This window comes from Sitophilus oryzae, unplaced genomic scaffold (assembly GCF_002938485.1).
Source record: "Sitophilus oryzae breed Bouriz unplaced genomic scaffold, Soryzae_2.0 scaffold_1000_pilon_pilon, whole genome shotgun sequence".
NCBI classification, from domain to species: domain Eukaryota; kingdom Metazoa; phylum Arthropoda; class Insecta; order Coleoptera; family Curculionidae; genus Sitophilus; species Sitophilus oryzae.
This window is the reverse complement of record NW_022145617.1, coordinates 2,320,736-2,331,712: the sequence shown is the minus strand read 5'-3', so window position 1 is coordinate 2,331,712 and position 10,977 is coordinate 2,320,736. Positions and strand designations below refer to the sequence as shown.

Here is a 10,977-nt window from a genome sequence, read left to right as displayed (position 1 = left end):
AAAAAAAAACGAAATTTGGCAAGTTAGTATATGACATAAATTAGGATCGATTGTATCCAATTGTTTTCGGTCACTTCCTGTTTCACCGGAATATGCTAATGAGCCACCCTCGTTCCATTTGAAAAAATTTAGTAATGATTAAAAATACGATTTGGGAATCTTTTAACCGGCCAGGACAAGATACAAAAAACATTAGGACAAGATTGTCTCGTAACTTTTGGACCAATAGGAGCGAAGCGGACTAGCATCCTTCTGACGTAGACAGAACGTATAAAATCATAGAAAAAAGGTATAAAAAATAAAATGCAACCGACAAAGAGAGATAAATGGACAATACAATAAAGAAAACACACATCAAACAACTGAAAACTATTGACGCCATACACTATAAACAAAAAGTACACACTGAATGTCGATTCGGAAATGCACTGTCGGACTGTGGACAGTTTTTATCCCTTTATCTATGAGTGGTATCATTCCTATGACTTAGTAGATGACATGTTCGATAATGGCGGATCGAGTTACGAGACAACTTTATCTTTTAATAACCTTGAGATGATCAAATCTATTTTCCCAAGGCGAACGAGAGTTTTTAATACAGCCATACAACCATACTCCAGTACTCTAGATTGAAATTTAAAATACGATTTTTTTAAGCGAGAATGTTAAAAGTTGACATATGATATGTCATTCTATTTAAACTGTCACTGTCAAGCACCTGTCAGGACAGACTATATTTGATTTTCGTACAAAAATATCATTTTCTGACAACATAGTTCTGAGGAGGCTTACAATACAGTATAAAATAAAAACAACCATTTTACTTAGGTCTTCTTATGATATATATTATATATTTTTACACATAATTTAACAGATACAAGTAAATTAACAGACGTTATTTATTTATACAATTACCATATTATTTGGCTGATTTGCTTTTCTGAAAAAGAAAAAAAAAACGATTTATAGATTAAAGTTGAGGGTTGGAACCTTTGGTGTTACAACAGCAAAATAAAACACCAATTCACCACAATACACCAAAACACTTACTTTTGCTCTTGACGCGAAGATGATTAAAACTAAACTAATGTCTACAAATTGAGGGTTTATATAGGCGCTCGGTTGGCACTGATCAAGCGTGACAAGACTAGAGACTAGAGCAATAGGAACAGAGAACTAGAAGGAATTGGGCCATTATCTCTGTTCATATTGTCTTTAGATTTATTGATTTTTACATTCTTATATGCATCTAATTGCCTGTAATGTGAGATTTGTTTAATTAATTTTAAATTATTAATATCTATACAATGACCTTTATCATAGTTATATACACAACCAAACTTATACGGAATAATCTATTATTTTTCATAATTTTTGAGACGTATGAAAATTTTGTGTTTATTAATTAAACCCAGTCCTTACCAATGACTTTTAATGAAAAATAGTCCATATAACAATAAAAAAAATGAGTCAGTTCCCAAAATAAACAAAATGGAATTTTTTTGTTTTCTGAAACGAAATTAAGATTTAAATTTTTAATGGCCAAAAAGCAAAAACAAAAAGACAATTGATCATTTTAATATTCCTTGTTGCCACCTCTAGCCCTTATGCAAGCTTCTATCCGCGCTGGCATGCTTCTTATTAAATTATCAATGTTGCCTTGGGGTATGTTTTCCGATTCTGCTAATGCGGCATCAATAAGCTGTGGAAGATATCCCTGGATTGTTTCGATGAGGTCTAACTCTTCTTTTGAGCTAGTCCAACAAGTGTTCGATAGGGTTTAGATCTGGTAAACATGCAGGCCAGTCCAAAACTATGACACCTTCCGTTTCAAGACATTCTCTAGTCACTCTGCTGGTATGGGGAGGTGCACTATCGCGCATTTGTAGCTCTGGATGAGAAACATTGGGATTTATTCTAGCAATTTGGCACACATGGCGGTCTTGTTGTTCAGTTCTGACTCTTTGACGACTTTGTCTGGGCCTATCCTTGTGTGTTCCTAATTCCAAGTACCTTGCATGTTTTCGATACAACACCCTGGGTAACGCCTACTATCTCTTTGGAGCAATCCTTGTTGGGTGAGAGCAATAAATTCTTCCCCTCTGTACATCTGTTAATCCAACATAAGGCATTTTTTTATTTTTTGGATTGAATGAAAATTACCGGACAATCCTGATTTTACTACTGAACACAAAATCCAAAAGAAAATAAATCGCAGCAGTCGTTTATTCTTTATTATCATGTTTATTTACAACAAAAAGCCTTATCTTAAAGTTGTATACCAATTTTTATCCTTGCAAGAAATTTAATCAGAAATAAAGAGTGATTCCATATAAGTCTGGTTGTGTGTATATTAGAAAACGTAGGTATAAGTTTGCAATTTCTGCAAATTCGATTTTTCAAGTGGACAAAGAAACGTCAGAATATAAGTCATCTGCTGATGATGCTAAGATGGTTAGCGAAACGCGCATCTAGTACAAAAGTAAAGCGTTTCGGTGTATTTTGGTGAATTAGTGTTTTTTTCGCAAACGATTTATAGTTTTATAAAAGGAAAAATTCAAAATATATTTACAAAAATGGACTCTGGATTAAAGGATGATCATTCCATGTCATCAGGAAAGGAACTGGGAGGAATATCATTCAAGACGGTATCATCTGAAGGTTCTGTTATAGGTTCTGATAAAGAAATTTGCTGGATAGGATTTTTCGAACTGACATTCGGATCATTACTCACAGTTTCTGGTGTATTCACGTCCTGTGATGCCTGATCTGAAAAAATAGATGATGTTTGGTTTTTAATAGAATCCCACAAGTCAGAAACGTTCGTTGGTAATTTTGGTAAGGATGGTAATTCTAATGGTGGTTCGTCTTTTTTAACTAAAAAAATTGATTAATAAAGATATATAATACAAAATGACCGAAAAAAGGCGTCGAAGACGGCTAGGGAAATGACGATCCATGGTAATTTTGACGAGGTCAAGCTCTAGAGACGTCATTTACTTAGCCCGTACTGTTTTTTTTTGTTTTTTTAAAGGCGCTTACTGCCAGATTAAGGAGGTTGTAATTTATTTTTATATTCAGTAAGATGATTTTTAAATGGTATTTTAATCATTCTATAATTATTATTACTGTTAATTTTTGATAAGTTTTATGTCAATTTTTAGTGAATAACGTCTTTGAGATTGACCTTGTCAAAATTATCATCGTTATTTTCCAGCCATCAGAGACACCGTTTTTTTTTTGGTCATACGGTATAATACAGGGTGGTTCCTCTAAACAGTCTAAAAAAATAGGGCGTGACTCCTCATAAGTTTTTAAGAAAAAAGTTTACAACTACAGGGTGTTAAAAAATTAAAAAGGATCTACTTTATACAGGGTGGTCCGAACTGTATTCCGGAAACTTCGGCAGCATATTCTGCAGATAAAAGTAAGTAAAAAAGTTCGTATAAATGTATGTCTTAAATGCTTAGTTTCGGAGATACAGGGTGTAGAAGTTTCATTTTTATTTTGATTTTTTCCAAATAATTTATGAAGTAACATCAATATTTGGGTGAAAATTGGTGTCTGGGCGTTTTTTGACATGAGAAATTTGATTTTGATGTCAATATGGCTCCTACTAGTAGAGGGCGCCACCTACACATTTTTTAACGGGTTTGAAGAGTAATAAGTTTTCGTCCGTACCTGTACAGAACTACTGAGTAAAAAAATTTACATTTACGACGTTTTTTACGTAAAAAATGTCTCTTGGTAAAAATCGATACGAGTATTGATTTTCGAAATATTTGGAATCGAAATTATCAATACCTGTCATCAGTGACATAAATAAACATGTTGACTAAATAGTTATTAGACTGAGATCATAAATTTGAAAGTTTTTGTGCCAAAAGTTCAACAGAAACTGTTTTATCATCGTTTTTTTGCAGAAAAATTTATGATTGATTTAAAAAAATTAAAATTTTTCCAAATTTATTATTTCAGTGAAATAACCATCTACTCAACGTGTTTATTTTTCGTCAATAATGACATGTATTGACTATTTCCATTCTAAATATCTTGAGAACGGTTGCTCGTAGCAATTTTTACAAAGATATATTTTTTACGTAAAAAGTTACAGAGATGTATATTTTTTCCCTCGGTGGTTTTATACAGGTACGGATAAAAAGTTATTACGCTTCAAAACAGTTAGACATGTAGGTGGCGCCCTCTACCAGTAAGAGCCCTGGACATCAAAATCAAATTTCTTATGTCAAAAAACTTCTAGACACCAATTTTCATCCAAATATTGACGTTACTTCAGAAATTATTTGTAAAAAATCGAAATAAAAATGAAACTTCCACACCCTGTATCTCTAAAACTAAGCATTTTAGGACATACATTTATACGAACTTTTTTACTTATTTTTATCTGCAGAAAATACTGCCGCAGTTTCCGGAATACAGTTCGGACTACCCTGTATATTTTATTCAATTTTTCTTTGTCGTTTCCAGACATACAGGCAGTTTATTTCCATTAACTAGGTATTCTTTTTCTACTTCAACTAGTGTTGTTCGTATGCATACATCCCTGAATTATTTGCTTAAAATAAATGGTACGCCACTGTTCTTTATCGACAACTTATTTTTTTTCCTGATTGTTAATACCTTCTTAACAAAATTGATCTCCTGACTTTTTCTTGTACATTGAACGGTTTTCGAGATAAAAAAATTAAATCAACTACATTGCAAAATTGCTAGAAAATTATATGCAATGTGGTTGATTTAATTTTTTTTCTCGAAAACCGATTGATATACAAAAAAAACCTCAAGAGATCGATCTTGTTAAAAAAGGATGGACAATCAAGAAAAAAAAAATAGTTTTCCCGAAAAAAGCATCGGCGTACCATTTATTTTAATCAAATACTCCAGAGGTGTTTTCAAGTAGGAAAAGGGCAGTTAGTGCAAATATATAGTATAAAGGTAGGTTCTTTATACCTGGAAACCACATAAAAAAAAAAAATAAATTTTGAACACCCTGTAGATAAAAAAAGGTACTTTAAACTCCATGTTTATATAACTTTTTTTCTTAAAAACAGACGAGAACACGCTCATTTTTTTCTACATAGGGAACAGCCTGTGTAATAATACTAGAGTTATATACCTCCATAAACAAAGTTATAAGCTATAGTTAAAATCTTTTTTCCTTCCGCTGCCCCAACTTGTGAATATTCAGAGGCTTCTTTGGGATAACACACTGATGCCATACCTTAAAGATAATAAAACTGGAATATTTGTATCATAAATACCAATGACATTTAAATAAAGGGTAGACAAAAAACACTCCATTCATATAGTTCATGTCAAATATACTTTTAGTCACGTGATTAAGCTTGACCGACACAGCGTTGTCCACTTATATTTTAGAAAACAAAAATAAATTAATTATAAATAAATAAACAGTTATTATTTACATCAAAAAAAAATCATCTTTCCTGTTCAAAATGTTCTAATAAAGCTGCGATGAGTTTTTTACGGCTATTAAGCTATCTTGTACACTTAGTACTAAAAGAGGTTTTAAAAAGAACAATGTTCGACTGCAAGGTCTGCTAGTAACCATTTTCAAGCTTAAAGTACCACAACACTATTTATTGAAACCAAAAACTCTTAATACAAAACTAAAGTGTCAAAATGAATGACAATGTCAGGAAATAAATAAATAAATAAATGCGACAACTTGACATTTTTACAGCAGAGCTACCACCAGAATCCCCAGCGCGAAATTTAAATACCAGTTAGTCAGCACGACGCCAAATATGTCCATGATTGGCGACAATGAATTTAAAAATCGCGCCCTAGATTACGTAACTAAAAATATAATTGATATGAAATATATATTTTACACATATTTAGTACGCTGTTTCTATAGGTACCCAAAAAACTATCAATAACAATAATATACTTCGTTTTCAAGCACAAGCCGTAGATCTAACGCAATCCGCAGAAATTTGGCATTATCGCTTTTTGTTGAAAACAAGTTTGACCGGGACCAAATGTAAATAGTTTTGTCTCCCTTTATTTAGATGTCTTTGATAAAAACAGCAAGATAAGTTACCTAAAGCCCCTGTAGCAGCGTATAGAGTTCTTTTAAAAATACCTCCACGAAGACCAAAAATAAGACCTGTTAGGGCTCCAATTCCTATAGCTCCCGCCTTAGGTAAGGAGTTATCTTCTTGACGTAGATAATCAACTAACCCTACAAGTTAAAAATGTACAAATTTTCAATAGAATCAATCTTGTTTCATTTATACAGGATGGCTCCAAGAAGAATGGCAGTTTGTATTGAAATAAAATTTTGGGAGCATGTATTTTATGTCTTCCTCCTTAGAGCCTCTCCTTTCTAAAGGCTCCACCCTGTACTTTTATTAATTACATTCAATATTCTGTTTGCTTTCAGTAAAGCTGTCCTGTGCCACTTTTTCGTATGCTTTAAACTCTTCTGAATATTTAAATAACACTTGTCTGATATTTCTAAAGGATACTTCAATAATATTAGGTTCTTTGGTTTCTTGGACTGCTACATTACCAAGTTGCTGATCTGAGCTGTATATGGGAAGCTCGCTAGGCCTAAAAAAACAAGATATGCCAGTCCTAGAATAGGTAGAATATTTTTAAATATAGGAAATATAGTTACCTACAAACGCTATCTTTATTTTCGTCACTTTTCGTGTTTGATGCAGATTTTACTTCGGTTACAACTGCTACAGCCGCAGGTAGTAGGCATTTTCGTATAACCTAAAATAAACAGGGATTCCACATTCAATTCCTATATGAAATAAGCAACTCATTTTTTTTAATAAGATGAGTTTAATCATAATTACCATATTGTTAAACATAATTAATACAGTTTCAAAAAATCACAAGGAAAAAATCACAATTACATAAAAGTGTTTTGACAGGAGACTGCACAGAGTCGGACTTGCGAGTATTTAATCGGAAAAATAACGAGATAAAATTACTGAAATTTGGTAATTGACAAATGTAGATGAAGTATTTATTTGATAAATACCTGCTTAAAGCGAGGAAGGTACGAGGAATACCTAGAAATACCTGTTTTCCTGGTATTTATATCTTGATCTATATCGATGGAAAAAAATACGCAAATCAGATAAATTGTCTACAGCTGACATTCCAGTTGAAAAACGTGGATATGAAAAAATAATTAATTTTTAAAACTAGTTTAATTTATCAATATATTGTTAAGAAAAAATTGGATTTAATTTATTTATTTATATAAATGCATCAAACCAGAATCAAGCATTCTTATATTTATACATCCACGCGCGTCTTTAGGAGCGCATTTTTTGTTTTTATTGAAGGGCCGTTTCAAGATGTGTGATTTAAAAAACAAATTAAAACAATTTATTCATTTTATGTATATCTTTGATGTATATTGTATGCTGTAGTAAGCTATTTTTTCTATTTGGCGAAGAAAGCGCACAAAAGCGGAGTATAATATACGCAACATCTATAGATTCAAAAATAGTTGCAATGGCCAAGTTTTCGAAAAATTTACATAAAATCCCAGAAGATCTTGTTTTGCTGAAGATATTTTACTTGAATATAAATATGTTACCTGTGTGTATATTCTATTTTTTTAACAGATACAACAGAACAGATAACAGATTTATATTTTATCCACCCTCCAGATAAATCAATCAATTGCCCCATTTAGCTGGCTAGTGGCTGCTACTGCAAATTTTGTATGTGATGTATATGTATAATGTGACTAAAAATTATTTATATAAAATTAAAAACAAATTATTTACATCTTATCAAAGATCTTATCGAACTTAATTTATCGATCTTATCGAACATCCCTATAAGTCTATTTTTTGTCAATGGATTCTTTGTACGTTTATTAATCTATGGTAGAAATAGTGACAGTGACAGTAGTTCAAATGTACCAAGTAAACAAATTTAAAAGGTTATAAGTGAACGCGAATATTTTTAGATTTAAATTTGCGATAGCAGTATTATAAATAATACAATTACCTCTCATAACATTTCAGTATTTAAAGTGTTTTTACATAATGATTTCTAGTATCCTACCAATACTGTTTTTTTTTCCTGTTAAAAGTTTAAAAGTAGGAAAGTAAGTGTTGTATACACTTGTATTACTCTAAAAAGAAATGTAATTAAATAGAGTACCATCGCTCTATCAAAATATAAATTAAACCATTTTAAATACATTATCGAAACCATCATGGATATTTTGCATAAAATTGGGTGTAACCTCAGTCCAGTAAGTATTGATGAGATCGAACCAAATTTATTTTTGGGCAGTTTGGCAGCTGCTAGAGACATGGAAACTTTGACGAAATTTAAAATAACTCATATTTTAACCATCGATACTTGCCCTTTACCGAGAAATATCTCGGAACTTGCCAATATCACTACAATGTTTATACATTTGTCTGATTTACCCAAGGAGGATATTTTAAGTAATTTCAGCCAGGCTATTAGTTTTATTCAAGAAGGTAAGTTTAATTTGTTTTTTTTTATTTGACGTGATTTTTTTACAAATTGCTAGGAGTAGCAAATGGGGCTGTTTTGGTTCATTGTTATTTTGGAGTGTCACGCAGTGCTACACTTGTTCTTGCATATATAATGAAGAAATATCAGTTATCGTATCATGAAGCGTTTGAGAAAGTTAAGGCAAAAAGAAGTATCATTTATCCAAACCAAGGTACTACAACAATGTTACATACAGGGCCTGAAGCAATGCTTAGGGCATCTGTAGGTCCTATAAAAAGAACTTAGAAATTTTATTTATTCAATATACAGAGTACACCCTGTATATTGTTGCAATTTTTGGCTTTCTTCTTAATTACTTTACATAGTCCTCAAATATTACTAAACTTGTATTTATAATTTCAGAGACATAAATAAATAAATAAAAAATATATATTTTCAGCCTTTTTAATAAAAATTATTAAATATATAAGTGTCCTGAAATCAAAACTATGCTTTGTGCGTACTACAGTTGTTCTGTGCTTACTTTATTATAAATATCGTAATCTTACTTCGTACAGGGTGTTCAAAATTCCATGTCAAACTTTCTAAAATAAAATTATTTTATTTTTTAACGGAATACCCTGTTTATTATTTTTGCGTTAGATGGAGAATTAAAAAATGAACATTTTTTGTATTTGACTAATTACTAAAAATACTAGTAGTAAATTACTAGTTTCCTTATACTATGGTAATATGTTAGGATTACGTATAAAGTGATTAGAAAGGAAGCCAAAATTGCAGTAATATAGAGGGTGTCCCATTTAAAAAAAAATCATTCTGATCCACTCACACTTTAATAAACCAAAAATACTTCTTAGTACATAGGTACTTTAATTAGGTTTGTACTTAAACAAAATTTCTAAGTTTTTTGTTATAGGAGCTACATATGCCCGACGCACTGTTGCAGGACTCTAGTACTTAGTACTTAGGTAATTCATAATATCATGCTTAACTATAGGGTTTGTGTCCCAACTGAAATTGTACAGACATATGGGCTATACAATCGAAAAGTCAGATAAAAGGTACAAATTGTTCCGTCTCAACACAGCAGCCGACTGGATGCGAAAAGTCAAAATCCTCCCTCAAGACTTCAAAGACTTAATACAACCAGACCCAGGCCTACCCCAGTCGAATCCAGATCCAAACGTTTACCGATGTAAAAAATGCCGCAGGGTTCTAGCCTGTGAACACAACCTAATAATTCACCTGAACAGTGCCAAAAGTAAGTGTTCACAAATGTATTTTGTCGAGCCAATGGCTTGGATGAATGTGAGTCAAGTGACTCAGGGTAAACTACATTGCCCTAAATGTAGTAATAAGGTGGGGTCATTTAGTTGGGTTATGGGCTGCCAGTGTCCTTGTGGAGTTAAGGTGGCACCAGCCTTTTATTTGGTGCCCTCGAAAATCGATTATACCAATGTGGTTAAGAATATTGAAGTCACATTTTAAAAATATATTATGTTGGATTGTAAATTTATATAAAACTATCTTATTTGTATGTCATCTAAAATATATTTATTTAATTTTATTTTATATTAAAATGAAATATTTTGTGTATACAGGGTGAGTCTTAAATAAGTACAAATATTTTCAGGGCTGGTAAACCTTGAGAAAAGAAACATATTTTCTCTTTACCGTTTTTCAAATAGGTTGTGATAAGTCCTAAATAACAGAGATATTTTACTTTGAGAATTTCAAAAAAAATTGATTAAATTTTGGGAACCACTGGATCTTTTCTCGGTTTTCTTTCTTGTAAATTTAATCCACTACCTGTGTTGTCATATTATGAAATTATGTTTTTTTCATCTAAAAATTAAAAAAAAAATAAAAATTTTTTTCAAAAAATTCCAAATTATCAAAATTTTTAATTTGCGGAAAAAAACCGTTTTTCTGAGATCGAAATATACTACCACTAAAAACATTTGCACTTATTAAAGACTCACCCTGTATATTGAATATGACATCCTTATATACAGGGTGGTCTGAATTATATTCGGGAAACTTCGTCAGCATATTATTCGGCAGACAAAATAAGTAAAAAAGTTGCTTTAAATGTATGTCCTAAAATGCTTTGTTTCGGAGATACAGGGTGTAGAAGTTTCATGTTTATTTCGATTTTATTGTAAATATAATTTCCATTCCAAATATCTTGAGAACGGTTGCGCGTAGCGATTGTTACCAAGAGACCTTTTTTACGTAAAAAAAACTTCGGAAATGTATATTTTTTACTCGGTAATTTTAATACAGTTACGGAAGAAAAGTTATTACTCTTCAAAACAGGTTAAAATCATTTAGGTAGCGTTTTCTACAATTAAGAGCCATATTGACATGGAAATCAAATTTATCATTTGAAAAAACACGCAGATACCAATTTTCATATAAATACCGATGTTAGTTGAGAAATTATTTGGAAAAAATCGAAATAAA

The 10,977-nt window shown here is 31.4% G+C and overlaps 2 protein-coding genes across 5 annotated transcripts; one reads left to right on the top strand and one right to left on the bottom strand.

Moving 5' to 3' along the window:
* Positions 1-831: 831 nt before the first annotated feature.
* Positions 832-7,115, bottom strand: LOC115879584 (MICOS complex subunit MIC27). Of its 4 annotated transcripts, none has more exons than XM_030896507.1 (7): positions 6,855-7,115; positions 6,668-6,768; positions 6,407-6,600; positions 6,089-6,229; positions 5,138-5,242; positions 2,573-2,877; positions 832-940 (listed from the first exon to the last, which is right to left on the bottom strand). In XM_030896507.1, exons 1-6 carry the CDS (start codon positions 6,867-6,869, stop codon positions 2,600-2,602), a joined length of 834 nt encoding a protein of 277 aa, XP_030752367.1. In that variant the 5' UTR covers positions 6,870-7,115; the 3' UTR covers positions 832-940; positions 2,573-2,599. The 4 variants fall into 4 exon arrangements, with proteins under 4 accessions (XP_030752367.1, XP_030752523.1, XP_030752439.1 ...); XM_030896663.1 differs by having other exon boundaries at positions 2,735-2,877; XM_030896579.1 differs by having other exon boundaries at positions 2,573-2,769.
* An 837-nt stretch (positions 7,116-7,952) lies between these two features.
* Positions 7,953-10,325, top strand: LOC115879495 (dual specificity protein phosphatase MPK-4-like). The gene is made up of 3 exons (XM_030896417.1): positions 7,953-8,513; positions 8,567-8,722; positions 9,509-10,325. Exons 1-3 carry the CDS (start codon positions 8,240-8,242, stop codon positions 9,997-9,999), a joined length of 921 nt encoding a protein of 306 aa, XP_030752277.1. The 5' UTR covers positions 7,953-8,239; the 3' UTR covers positions 10,000-10,325.
* Positions 10,326-10,977: the final 652 nt, after the last annotated feature.

Bases quoted from the DNA above. Each gene is read 5' to 3' on its own strand.
- LOC115879584 (XM_030896507.1), bottom strand. The intron at 6,230-6,406 runs GTAATTAATAAA...TTTAACTTGTAG, and splicing joins AAGCAAACAGAATATTGAAT to GGTTAGTTGATTATCTACGT. The intron at 2,878-5,137 runs GTATATAACTCT...CAATTTTTTTAG, and splicing joins TTATAACTTTGTTTATGGAG to TTAAAAAAGACGAACCACCA.
- LOC115879495 (XM_030896417.1), top strand. From the start codon at position 8,240: ATGGATATTTTGCATAAAATTGGGTGTAACCTCAGTCCAGTAAGTATT. The intron at 8,514-8,566 runs GTAAGTTTAATT...ACAAATTGCTAG, and splicing joins TATTAGTTTTATTCAAGAAG to GAGTAGCAAATGGGGCTGTT. The intron at 8,723-9,508 runs GTACTACAACAA...GCTTAACTATAG, and splicing joins TATCATTTATCCAAACCAAG to GGTTTGTGTCCCAACTGAAA.